Raw genomic sequence first — 13,822 nt, 5'->3', positions numbered from 1 at the left:
GGAGTCATGGCACTTCTTCCTCGAGGAGAACTCCCTCTTGCTCGGAAAACAGGCCTTCTCCCAGAGTTTTGCCTTTTACAGTTCCCTCTCAGAGGAAAAGCCTTCTTCCAAGATTCTCAGGTTAATAAGATCCAAGCACCTATCTTTTAGTAGTGGCCCTCCTGAGGATTTGAAAGAGGGATGGGAAAAGTAAGATAACAATCAAGGATTTTGGGTTCGATATTACCCATTTTTGGCAATTTGTTTTGATGATTTTTTAACACTTTCTTTTTACTGGAAAAAAAATAGATGTTAAGTTTGGGTTAGGTATTTAGGTGGTAAAAAGAGGAAAAAATCAGCACACAAATAAAGCGAGGAATCATAGGTCCTCACGCAATCCGATGGACCGTTTATCAACTGGTGTAGATCCGTGGCCAACATCTTGGAGTTGCAATCCATACAAAACTTGAAATCCTAAGGCTTTATGGGTTCTCGGCATGGCGTAGTCGGAAAAGAATCTTCTCAGAGTAGAAAAAAGTGTTCTTTAACAGTGTGCTGAGCGCCCAGAAAAAAGTGTGCTTTCTATGCAGGATTTCGGCATCATCTCCAGCAAGGTGGATTTAATGGTAGAGTTTAATATGCATGGAGAAGAGTAATCTGTGGGCGGATGCAATGCATTAGAAAAGCAATGCATCAGAAATTGTATTTGGATGTGGTTTTCCGCTGTAATGATTTGGTCTTTGCTTGTATATTACATCCACACATTAAAACTAAAAAATAAAAAGTAAATCAAAACTAGAAAGCAGCAAATGGGTTTCCTTCCACCCTGACCAACACATGTGCATAAAATGTAAGATTGCCAGCTGGAATCAGTATTTGGGAATATACCCATGTTACAGCATGTGCTCGGCACCTATTTCTGATGAGAACAAAAACGAATGCATGTCAGTATGGTTGAAACATTTTTCATTGGAAAAAATGAGGGAAGCAATAATATTTCGGTATACCATAAAATAAACTGATTTTTTTAATTGAAATACTTTTAGGTTTGGTTTGTATTGGTGTATAATGTCAATGTTTGGAACACATTTTTGAATGAATCGGGTTGATTATAAGTCACTTTAATCACAAACAGAAAAATCCCAGATGCTAAGTAAATGGGGGCATTGGCATAGGAAGGTGCAGAGAAAAGATTTCAATTCATAAAAACTGTAGAGTATAACAGAATAGGTGACAACATGAATATACTCACCCTGTGGCAATAATCCCACCCTTTGGGTTGAAGGTGCAACACAGCCCATTAGTAACAGGTGCAAAAGCAATTGGAGCCTCCAGATCCAACGCCCAAATCCTCAGAAATCTAGAAAGAAATATGAAAACAGTCATAATATGTGCGTTTTCCTGACAATGGGATTAAGGAAAGAGTACCCAGTCTTGACAACATCCAAGAACTCTAATGGAGGAGAAGAACATTGAACTTGCTCACAACTCAAACAAACCATGTCTTTCTGGCAAGAATAACTTTCAATGTATCTGACTGGGAACCACCCACAACCAAGACCCAGGTGAGTGTCTTCATTCAAATGTCTAGTTTTTACTGGAACTGCAAAGCCATCTATGGGACGATAGCAGCTCCACTGACCTTCAACAGAGCAGTGTAAGCAGACATTTCAAGGGCAGATTGATATACTATGCCATGGCCCAGAGTTGAATGCACTGGATTGCAGACCATTTATATTTCAAACTGATGACCATTACCGAGGGGCATGCACATAGTACTGGCAAAACTGGATGAGAAAGGTAAAGAGCAGCCTTTAGCATTCATCAGCCACCAGGTCTCAGAATTAGAGCAAAGGTGCGCCACTGCAGATACAATGTACTACTCCATTGAGCTTTAAAAGGCCTACCTTTAAAATCCAAACCTATTACATTCCCTATAAATGGCTACTGACCACAAACTCCAAGTTACTTTAGTGGTCGATCCGCCTACCAGGACCGACTTTAGAGTACAGCAGAAGGCAGGAACTTGTCATGGTAAAGCACATATTTGGCAAATTAGAACACAGCCATCATGCTTCGAGGGATTAGCCCAATTAGGCCATAGGTTTCATCCAGCACTTGGACAAGAGGCCCAAAATATTGTTGATTTTCCCTAACTGGTTTATGCATTCTTTCCCCGAGGAGTCCTAATCCAAGGCCTTGAAGATATGCGAATACCAACGTGCATCCTTGAGACGCATAGTTCCTCAAGGGTAGGTTGCCACCTGGCAACCCGGTTGCCTGTGCAGGTCTCCTCACTCTGCCTGCTGTATGGGCTTCACTATTAGGTGAACATTTGCGATTATAGCATGTATAGGTAGCTCTGTACTGCGGACATCAGTGTAAATCGAGTACGGAGTTAAACCGCCATACATTGTTCCAACAAGAGTAGAGTCGGCCATGGATGCCTCCATATATGGCCATGGCTGGTGCATGCCGGAATCAGATAGTACCCATTTGTGGGTGGTGTCTGGATTAAAAGCCTGAGTCCACACCCAGAAAGAAGCCCACTAAATGTTATTGTGGCAATTCCCCAGTAATTGGTTGGCAGACACAACCGTGAAGCAATGCAACAGTGAAGGCTTTCCAACTGAGCCCCCAATTCCGTATTTAACACAAGTGTATGCAGGACTATCCTGTTGAACATGGGACAGCTTGATACCCTGTCCGTGCACATATCCGACATGCATAGGTGGAAGCAGCAGGATACAGGTGTCAATTGAGCCAAGAAAAACAACAAGCAACAACAATGAAGCCCAAAAGCAGTTGCAGTGTCTGTGGAATCCATCTCCAACCTGAATTGCCTCCACAGTACAGTACGCGTCCCTGACTATGTAAGTGCACCTTCAATGAACAATACAACTGCACCATATCCCAGTGCCAGCATTCCTTCTCTTTGACACAGTAGCACCGGTGCTACACGGAAGTCCTTGATTGAAGATACACTTCATTTCCACTGAAGCAGCTGCTACATCACCTAGAATACACTTCTGACCTTGCAAGGACAATGGAGGTACTGATCCCAACGCAGATTGCATTCTGAAAGGCATCAGACCAACTCCCGGCTGAGCCATTACAAGTACTAAGCTACACTGTCAATCGTCACACCTGAAGGCACCAGTTGACCTTTGTGTTCACAAGTGACTAAGTAGGATCATGATCCAAGAAAGCATCTTGTGACTTCCCTGGCAATGCATTTCTCCTCTGCAACTCGCACACCTTTAGTTTTAGGAGCTATATATAATTTTCATAAGATTGCTGCATGGACATTCCTTTATTCAGTAATACAGTGTTGCCACAGTTTGCAGTTTCTGCATTTACTGCTCCAAAACGACCACCAATTGAGCCAATTAAAGCTTGAGGATGCATGGTTTAGTAAGGTGAGGCTAAAAGAAGAGTATCATACACGATCACAGTTTTTGTAACCTTTAATATTGGTGGAAATGCAATAGAAAATAACTTGCAGTAATGATCTGCCGTGAATTCACTCTTGACTCCCTCTGTAGATAGTTGAAGGCCCAATTTAGGCATTTTCTGTTTTTTCTCGTGAACGGATTTTTGCTGGGAGTACCCAATTCTCTAAAAAAACTTTTTTTCCAATTTCCCCATTAATCGGTTTATTGGTCATTGAATTAACAGGTCTCAGTTTATGTCAGATTCTCTGCTTTCAAGAGAATATTCTCTTTACTGCCTAATGACATTTTCTGTTCCTCAGATAATCACTGAGAACATGTCTCTGCTTATCTGCTTTGGTATGCAACATATGGCAATAGACCTTTTCTAATCAGTACCATCCCGAGTTTCAGATCGTAGGGTCATAGCTTGATTAGTCTACTACTAGTCCACAGTCTTTCGTTTTAATAAAACACCCATGTTGTTGCTTCTCAAACTAGTTTATGTTTAGTTTAGTTTAGTTTAGTTTAGTTTATTTATTTGTACCGCGCACCGAACCCTGGGGTATCTGGGCGCCGGAGACTTAAAAACAGTTACAGCATGGCAAAAATATACAGTACAGATTGTGAAAAAACAACAACGGCTTAGTAGACCGGGTTACAGGTGGTCAACAAAGGCAAGCAGAGAGAAAGTGCATTAAACGGCATTTTTGTTGGAAAGCCATGTTTTTGTTTTGGCTCTAAAAGTCCAAAATGAGGGTTCTGCTCTAAGGTATGGTGGCAAAGCATTCCATATGTACCCTGAACTGTAATGTAGGCAACTCAGTTTGGATTACTGGATTGTTCCATCAAGGTCCGAATTTGTCAATTTAAATCCTGTTGTTAAATTCTCTATGACTAGGTATGTCTCTACCTTTGCTGTTGCAACCAAGAGATTGTCCCAATCCCTTAAGCCCCTCTCCACAGCCTGTGATCACGGATAGTCATGCAATTCTTCAAACAGACTGTACAACTTGCCATCAGAATTAGATGAATTCTTAGTCATAGATGGAAATCTAATGTTGAGAAATTGTACTTCGAATGGATTGTGTCCTTCAACGTATTCCTCATCTTTGACATGTTGGATCCAGCTTAGGCCGCTTCAGAAAACAAAATTTGGCAGAGGGCGTTTTAGGGAGAGTTCTCAAAACGTGCCAATTCCTCCAACCTTAGAGCCCTCCAGCTCTTTTGCTAAACTTTGGGACTTTGAACTTTTCAATTCAATGTGTTTTCTGTGTTTGTTTCTTTTTGAATTGTGGAGTCTGACCAACTCCATAGGCATCATCTTTTCATTTGTGTCACACAGCACCCTCAGTGCAGTGGCACAGGGAACCCTTTTCAGGCTTTCCCAAGGTTTAAATACCTTCTCTGGGATAAACTACTGTTTCCCAGAGAAAGTAAAGTGAAATTGACTTTACTAGACTTTTTAAATTCCTAGACCCAGCACACCCTATCTTACTATAGAGTGCTGGAGGGGTTATCTAATATCCCCTGTGTCTAGATACTGATGTAGCAGTCAAATGCTACCCTTTCCTCTAGAAATGGCTGGTGGCAGTGGTTTTACAACAAACCACCATGATTTTTCCTGACCGCGAATACCGGTAGCGTTAAATCGCAGGAGCCATGTTTTTCAAGATGGCGTCTGAGCCCCCTTTGTTTAAACTGGGCACAGTCTTCTTTTTTTGCCATTTCATTGTGGAAAGGTCCTTCTAGAGTTTTGCTCTGCGCGCCAAACCTAGTTTGGTTCCTTTGTTCATTCGCCTTTGGAAGGCTTCAGGACTGAAGACCGCCTCTGGCGCCCGGGTGGAGTGGGCAGGAAGTAAGGGATGTGCCCGAAACTCCCTGTGCTTAGTCTCCTAGGAGACCCAAATGCACTTTGGTATGATTGGCTAGCTCACTGTCCGGCAAGAATAGCCACCCTGCTGGGTGAGTTACAGCTAGGCTGGAATGAATGGGAGAGAGCTGAATAAAAGGCGAGTCTCTTGGCTTGGAAGGCTGAGTCGACTGGAACGAAAGAAGAGCTTGAAGAGGAGGCTGCTGCAACTCCTGGACCGTTGGTTTGCCCAGTGAAGCCCTGCTGCAGGTCCGATTCGCTAAGTTCATCTCGACAGAGCAGCCCTGCAAGGACGACTTCTCCCATTGAGTTGGTGGGACCAATCAACACGGCACTAAGCCAACTGGATACCATTCTCAGAGCTGGTTGTATTTTCCTCAGAGTGCTGCAGGAAACAGAATAACCAGGGAGAGGGACATCAGTGTGTGTGCTTTACTACAGCTACCGGAATCGAAGCAATGCCATTTGCCAGCTTTTTTTTTTCCATTCCCAGTGCAGTGCAGGAGTCCCCTGACATCCTCCCTCTTGTCCCCACGACTGAAGCTCAGGAACAGCGAGATCTGCAGGAACTGCCAGGAAGAGAAATCTTCAGCTGCATCTTTTTCTTCATTTGTAAGGTACTGTGAAACGAGACAGAGTACTTACCTCTCTCGGTGAAAGTGCTTGAAACTTTCACAACTAGCAGGCCTAATCAGCTTGTGACCCAACATATAATTCTTCTCGTTACTAACTACTTCTGAGAACTTCTACAGAGACTTTACCGTTTACTTACCAGAACCATTTTATCCTATCCAAGACTTTAAGCCCATTGACTTTGGCCTAGCCTATTGATTTGAATTGACTCTTCTGGTGAACTCAAAGTACCTGCACTGTCTAAGAAACTTGGAATTCTTTTATGTTCTGAACATTCCTTTTTGCTCCTCCTTCAAAGTAATCTGAATGCCTCAGAAACTTCACGAGTATAGTACTGAAGTAGATTTGTGTGTGAATGTTTCATAACTGACTGTTGAATAAATTAATAAGTGTTTTACCAAGAAACCTTGAGTGCAAGAGTTTAACTGAACACTTGTGATTTTACACCTCTGTGTAACATCATTACAGCTCACATTCCCTCTTGAGATAAGCCTGGCTGCTCAGCTCTGCTACCAAAATAACTGTAGTGCAGACTTATACCAAAGGTTGGTTTTGCTTACACCTGTATTCATAGTTGTGTGTAGTGGTCCCAAAGGGTACTGCATACAAGCTCTGCCTAACACCCCGCCCTGCGTCGATGGGGTCGAGTCGATGTCCCTCAAAGGGCTGCGTCACCGGGTGACGTCATCGGATGGTATAAGTAGCAAGCACGGCACCCGTTGGCCTCAGTTCTGTTTTTCTGCAAACGTGTTTGTTTTGAGAAACTCAGCGCGCCTCATTGAAAATTGATTGAGTAGTTACCAAATTGCACAGTTTTCCTTCGACAAGATGTCTTTGTCCTCCACACCGACAACCCCTCCTACCGGATTCAAGAAGTGCAAGGGGTGTGACTCCAAAATGTCGATCACAGATTTGCATTGTTCTTGTCTGTGGTGTCTGGGTGAAGGCCATGACACAGATTCCTGCTGTAAATATCAGGCTATGACAGGAAAAGCCTTATGAGAACGAAAGGGGAAGTTGCAGGTAGGGAAGTTAACCAAACCCTGTAAGACCTGACAGGATTGCTCTTCAACTACCGAGTCGAGAGACCCGTCTCCTCGACGAAAGAAAGATAAAAACTGATCAAGGTCCCATAGTGGCTCACGCCATTCTTCGTCCTCGGCGAAGCGATCGAGGAGGAGGCACCATTGGTCGCCTTCCTCTTCATCCTTGTCAGGCGAAACCCCTGAGTGGGTAAGGTGCCCCACCAAACAGTCAACGCCTGTGGAGTGGGAAGCATTCCGCGTAGAAATGCTAAAGATATTTGAAAAACAGGGTAAGGCTCTGTCCGCGCCTTCTATTGAAGCTGGCAGGGAGCGGTTTCGGCACGATACTCGCACGGCCTCGAGCCCGGGTGATCGGCGCGATTCGCATGAAGAGCCCTTAAGGCCTCAAATTAATAAAAACCACTTGAGACATGGTGAGCGTTCGAGATAATCGACGACTTTGAAGCCTATAGAACCCTCAAAGTCAAAACTGTCAAAGAGGCCCGTCGAAGTACTGGTTGTGTCAGTTCAGCCCCCAGAACCTGAGGAAACTCAAAATCTGTGAGTGTTCCTGAAAATACTTTCTTTCCTCTCCCAAAGATGGATTCTTTCAAATCCCTCTCTTCCATCTTGGAGGATTAGGAATGATCAGATGGGGAGGATGCCACTTTGGGCTCCAGTATGGAACCCCAAATGTGCCGTAATGCCTCATATCAGAGGAGAGCAAGATGGAAGATCTTTGCGATACCTTACATCATGCCAGTGGCATTGATACTTCTCTTGAATTGGAGTTCGGCAGGCCATAACCTGGGGAGCATGCAGACTCCTCAAACCGACACCTGATGTCTAGAGTGGTGGAGTATTTAGGCTGGGCTAGACCCCCGGTATAGTTTGTTCAGAATGATCTGACTGATATTCTAGACCAAGGTCCACCTACACATCCTATATTACCATTCCAGCTGGCTCTGCAAAAAAGGGTGGCCAGAAATTGGGAGAACCCGGACACCAATCTGGCGGTGGACAAGTCCTTTACAAGGAAATACAACCCTTCCAGTAGCGACCCCGGCTATCTGTCCAAACACCCCACTCCAGAGAGTTAGGTGGTGCAGGCAGCCATGGCTAACTCAAACAAGGCAGCATACCCTACCATCCCTCCTGATAGGGACGACAAGCACATGGATGGATGGGCACATAAGATATTTTCAGCTGGAAGTATGGCCCTAAAGTCGGCAACTCCACGTGCCTTAGCAAAATTTCCGAACACTCTGTGAGAGTGCATATCCATGGCAGCTGAGCATATTCGAGAAGGGGATGAAAGGAACGGTTTCCTGGCTATTATTAAGGACAGCAAGGAAGCCACGTGCAAATCCCTTCTGTCTGGATTGGACACAGAGGATAGCATCAGCAGGTCCATGACCACGAGCACCGTGATGCGCAGATTTGCGTGGTTGCGGAATTCGGGTTTTGCACCGGATGTGCAGGCTCGTCTCCTCAACATGCCATTTAACGGGTCTCATCTTTTTGGCAACAAGGCTGACAAGAGCCTTGAGAGGTTGCAGACCTCGAAGGCGGCTGCCAAATCTTCCGGGGCCGTTGTTAGGCAACCTCAGCCTTTTCGTCCGGCAGGACAGCTATGGAGAGGCGAGCATTTCGCTGCTACTACTCCTCCTCATTTGGAAAGGTGAGAGGAATGGCCAGTCAAAGAGGCCAACAGAAGTTAGCTTGTGGTGGACGAGGTAGAGGTGCCAGGCCAACTCCAGCTGCAGCTACCGTGCCATCAGGAGCTACAGTAACCCCTTCAAAACCACTTTGAGAGCTTGCGTCAAGCGTCACTGGTGGGGGGCAGACTGTCTCAGCATCTCGAAGAATAGCGACCCATTACTTCAGATGCGTGTAGCCCATGGTTACTGCCTACCATTCATAACGCAGCCTCACAAAAATCCACCGGGGAAACTCTTTGAGGATTCCCGACCCGCTCCTTGTGCAGGAAATATTAACCCTGCTAGAAAAAGGTGCTACAGAACCAGTGCCTGTAGCGGAGAGGTTGGTATTCCCCATATTTTTTGATCCCCAAGAAAGACGGAGGACTGAGATCCATCTTTGATTTGAGATACCTGAACAAGTTCCTCAGGAAGGACAAATTCAAGATAGTTACTCTTTCTCAGATCCTTCAGGCTCTCCAATTACAGGATTGGTTGATGTCATTGGACCTTCAGGATACTTATTTTTATGTGCCAATCCATCTCAAGCACAGAAAATACCAGAGGTTTGCTGTTGGCAGCTTGCACTATCAGTTTCGAGTGCTGGTGGTGGTGGCAGCGCATCTCAGGAGAGGGGGGATTCACGTCTACCCCTACCCGGACAATTGGCTGATCAAGGCACGTTCTCCCAAGCAAGCCTTGGATCATCTCAAAATCGCCTGCCACTCCCTTCACAGACTGGGTTTCTCCCTCAATTTCAAGAAGTCACAGATGACACCTTCCCAACAGCTTCAGTACATCAGGGCTGTGTTAGACACATCCTTGGGAAAGTGCTCGCCACACAAGGTGAGGGCTCAAGACGTTCTTCAGCTGGTTTCCAAATTTCAGAGTGCCCAGAATCTTTGGGCCTTCGATTTCTTGAGGTTGCTCGGCCTCATGGCATCCTGCATTTTTCTGGTGCCAGAGGCCCGCCTGAGAATGAGATCCCTTCAATGGTCCCAGTTCTCAGGGAAAATGTCGGACCTACTTCAGGTTCCAAGCAGGATCACACAGGATCTTCTGTGGTGGACCTGCGAGGCCAATATTCTGAAGGGAGAACAATTTTGGCAACCATGGCCGGAGATTACAGTAGTGACGGATGCCTCACTCACTGCATGGGGAGTCCACGCCAACGATCTGACAGTCAGCGGTCGTTGGTCTCCATCGGAGTCCAAACTACACATCAACCTTTTGGCTCTGAAGGCAATCAGATTAGCACTGAAGGCCTTTCTGCCCTCTGTACGGGGAAAGAATGTCCTGATAATGACGTACAACACAGTGGCCATGCATTACCTCAACAAAATAGTGTAGGGTCCCTACCACTGTGCAGCGAAGCAATGTAGCTCTGGTAATGGGCAATTCAAGAAGGAATCTCCCTATTGGCAGCTCACCAAGCCGGGGAGGAGAACATGACTGTGGACGCTCTCCGAGCAGGCAGAGCCCAGTCTCCCACGAGTGGGAACTAGCTCAGGAAGTCCTTCAAGAGATCTTCGCCCTTTGGGGCGCCCCTCAAGTAGATCTGTTTGCGACCACGATCCACTGGAAGTGCGAACGGTACTGCTCAATGGAATTTCCACTGAGAGGAGCTCTAGGAGACGCGTTTGTGGCGGATTGGGATTTTCCACTACTATACCTGTTCCCGCCGATCCCCGTCATTCCTCAAATAATCAGGAGATTGAGACAGTTCGGAAGCCACATGATCCTAATTGCCCCGGATTGTGCCAGGACGACGTGGTACCCGGACCTTCTGGACATGTCCATCTGGCTTCCGATACGTCTTCCGCAAAGAGAGGATCTTCTCTCGCAAGGGGAGGGTCAGGTTCTCCATCCAGAAGTCAACACTCTCAATCTTCACACGTGGTTTCTGAAAGGTTGAGATACAAGGATTGGGACCTCCCGAATGACGTGATGGAGGTGTTGCTATCGGCAAGAAGGCCAGCAACAAAAGCTCTGTGCCGTTGGAATACATTTTTCGACTGGTGCAGGGAAAAGCATGTTTATACTTTTCTATGTTCTACTCAGGGTGTGCTATCCTTTCTGCTTTCACTAGCACACAAAGGTCTTCATATTGGGACCATTAAGGGTTATCTAGCAGCGCTTTCCATATTCAAGCGCTCTTCGGAAGAATGTTCCTACTTCAAAATACCCTTGATAATTCAATTTCTGAAAGGGCTCACGAACATGTTCCCACCTTCTACTTTTCAGGTTCCAATTTGGGACCTTAACCTGGTCCTAAAATTCCTAATGTGGGCACCATTTGAACCCTTGCACACACTGTCCATTGAGATTGTTAACCCTTAAAACCATACTGTTGGTGGCTCGAACATCTTCACGTAGAGTGAGCGAGTTGCAAGCACTCTCTCCCAAGCCACCCTTTGTCGTATTCCACAAGGACAAGGTTGTGTTGAGGGTTAAACCCTCCTTCCTGCCTAAAGTTGTATGGGATTTCCATTTAAATCAAAAAATTCTTCTGCCAGCGTTTTATCCTCCACCGCATCCCAGTAAAGAGGAAAAAGGCTCCATAGATCGGACCCTACTTTTGTATTCACACACAACTGTAATTGTTTGGTTTACTCTACTGCCAGGAGTTCTTATCTTTACACGTTGTTCCTCTTACTTCCACAGTTGTGCATACCCTCTTTGGTATATTAACTCTCCTTGATAGATAATTCGATTTGACTTCCCCACATGCTTGTATTCCATACAACAATATCTTTTTAGGTGTCTTATTTGCAATATACTTTCTTGTTTCTCATTCCGTCTCTTGACTTTCTCTAATTCTGTGGCTTAATTATTACAGTTCGTATTTGGCACGGTCACCGAAATGCCCCGGGGTCCCTACAGCGTTTGGACTGACTCCCGATTTGCACTCAAGCGGGAAATGTGTACTGCCTGCTCTCGCCTCTGGACCAGTCTCGCTTTGCTCTGGTGTCTCCCGCAGCCTTGCCTCAGCATGCATCTCTCTTTTCAGGTCCTGCTAGGAAAAAGGTTGCTTTCCCTGGTTGCCACAAGCCCAGGAGCTTTCCATTGCCTTCTCACATGTCTGCGGCGCGGCCTGCCCCATTTCTCTTCTCCCCTTCCGGTGAGCCGCTCAGCTCCGCCACACCGGTTCATTCTTCCAGGCCTCACAAGCTTTGGGGATGAAGGACATGTCTTCTTCCAAGCAACAGGCATTATGACTTGGTCTCCTGTCTTTAAATATCCCATGTACAGATGCACTTTGAAAACAACTAGAACGCTCATTGAGTTTGGGGCTCCTTTCATTCTGCATTGCTCTTTGCCCCCTCCGCCTCTCAGTCCTAGTATTTGGGTGATTGTGGGAAAAGGAGTCCACTTTTTTTGAGTGACGAACAGTACTTTAAAAAGCACTTTCAACAGTTCCAAAAGATATACCAGTTCTGTATGGTAAATAATTAGAACTGGAAAATGTTGTCTTGGATCTTCCACATTTTAGACCAGGGATAGAAATCTGATCTAGAAAATGAAGGAAAGGTTTTCTCTAGATTCCTTAACAGGGGGTGTAGGCATATGCCAATAGACCACAAGGGTATTGGGTAAAAAGGGGTCATCATCATGGGAAAATGGGGGAATACCACGTTTCATTCAATGAAGCCATTGCATCCCCAGAAACCGTCTCCTCCCATGTGATCCTCCCTCATGTTACCGCCCCCAGGGACAGGATAAAGTAGCGGTTGGTACCCCCTGGCTGCATGGGAGGAGGTTACGAGCGGGGAATTAGTGATGACTCCATTGGATTCATCACACACCCTAGCCTTTTATACTTCAGATGTTTGGTTACTTTTATATGTGTCTTAAGACAAGCTGATGGTAGCAATGATATTTTTACAATGTTTGTGTTATTTCTTCTGTGCACATTTGAGTTTACTGCATATGGCTACAAAAGTTGGCTAGTGTGCTAAAATGGCCGTGCCACGAGATCTTCGCTTGCTCTTTGGGCATATTGTTGTTTGACCTTCCTGCCCTGCCAGGTCAGGAAATCCCATATAATGTCATGCACTTGTCCCGGAAAGAGGGGGGGGGGGGTGTGTGTGTGTGTGTGTGTGTGTGTGTGGTGTGTGTACGTGTGTGTGTGTGTACGTGTGTGTGCGTGTGTGTGCGTGTGTGTGTGTGTACCACCAAGCTGAACAGGCTGGGGCGTTGCTCAAAAAGACCTTGAGTCGACTGACAGGAGGGAGCCACTCTGGAATACCAAATTCAGCCCAAGCTCAGTTATATCCTGTGAGAGAAATACCCAGAACCAGGCCTCCTTAACTTGGGGATACACTTCTTTGTAATTACCCAAATGAGCGGGGAACATCCAGAACACCAAAACAATGCTGAAATGGAAAGACAACGGGTTACTATAGCAGCTAGGCGTCTGATTAATGTGCAATGATTCCTACTGGTATTGGGTGTACCTGGTAAGTGAGGAGTTGGCATGGGTGCTGAACCTATGGGATACAAGGACAATATACACATCAACCCACTATTCCTAGGGATACCCCTTGCGCCCCTTTTTACTTAAGCAACAAGGATGGCCCACACTGTAATGAATACAAACTGTTTCAAAATGCAGAATGTAGTGAACGACAACAGGAAAAAAAATAAGAAATTGGGTAGGTTACTAGAGGGAATCTCCCCGGGCGGAACGAGGGTCGCTACTAGAGTCAGGGTGGTGCATCAAGCAGCAAAGCATTCCGGGATGTACTAGAAGGGCTTCAAATGATGACCCAGGTAAGTGTTTCCAACAGTCACTAGAGGTTCCGAGTGAAAAGCTCTACTAAGCTATAGTAGAGTTGAAGGAGGGAGTATAGCAGACAGAAAGTTCAGCAGTATGTGAATCAGTATGGCTTCAGGGGTATGAAGGTCTGCCTGTCTAGAGTGTGGATGAAGAACTAGCAGTGCCCATGGATCTTGCATATAGCGGAACGCACTGATACCAACAGGCAAAAAACCTCCGAAGAGAGGAGGTCTCAATAATGAGTGGGCACTGGATGAGGACTGCGGAAACAAAAGGGTGTGTAAAAAAAAAAAAAAAAAAAACACAAGTCCGCCAGTAATCCGGAATCGCTCTAATCTGAGCTTCGTTAACAAGCGGAAGGAAAAAGAAGTCTGTAATATGTCCGGGTTGGTTACCGTTCA

General features: G+C 45.7%; 1 protein-coding gene across 4 annotated transcripts in view; it reads right to left on the bottom strand.

Moving 5' to 3' along the window:
- WSB2 (WD repeat and SOCS box containing 2) overlaps positions 1–13,822 on the bottom strand; it is a 263,989-nt gene that overhangs the window by 35,215 nt on the left and 214,952 nt on the right. For all 4 annotated transcript variants that reach the window (XM_069619202.1, XM_069619204.1, XM_069619201.1 and 1 more), the window contains one exon: positions 1,232–1,339. In XM_069619202.1, the coding sequence (XP_069475303.1) occupies positions 1,232–1,339 (108 nt within the window). The remainder of the gene's footprint in view (positions 1–1,231; positions 1,340–13,822) is intronic.

Source organism: Ambystoma mexicanum, chromosome 10 (assembly GCF_040938575.1).
Source record: "Ambystoma mexicanum isolate Mex_15411 chromosome 10, UKY_AmexF1_1, whole genome shotgun sequence".
NCBI classification, from domain to species: domain Eukaryota; kingdom Metazoa; phylum Chordata; class Amphibia; order Caudata; family Ambystomatidae; genus Ambystoma; species Ambystoma mexicanum.
Note: the sequence above shows the minus strand (reverse complement) of the source record. Positions and strands in the feature narration are given on the sequence as shown.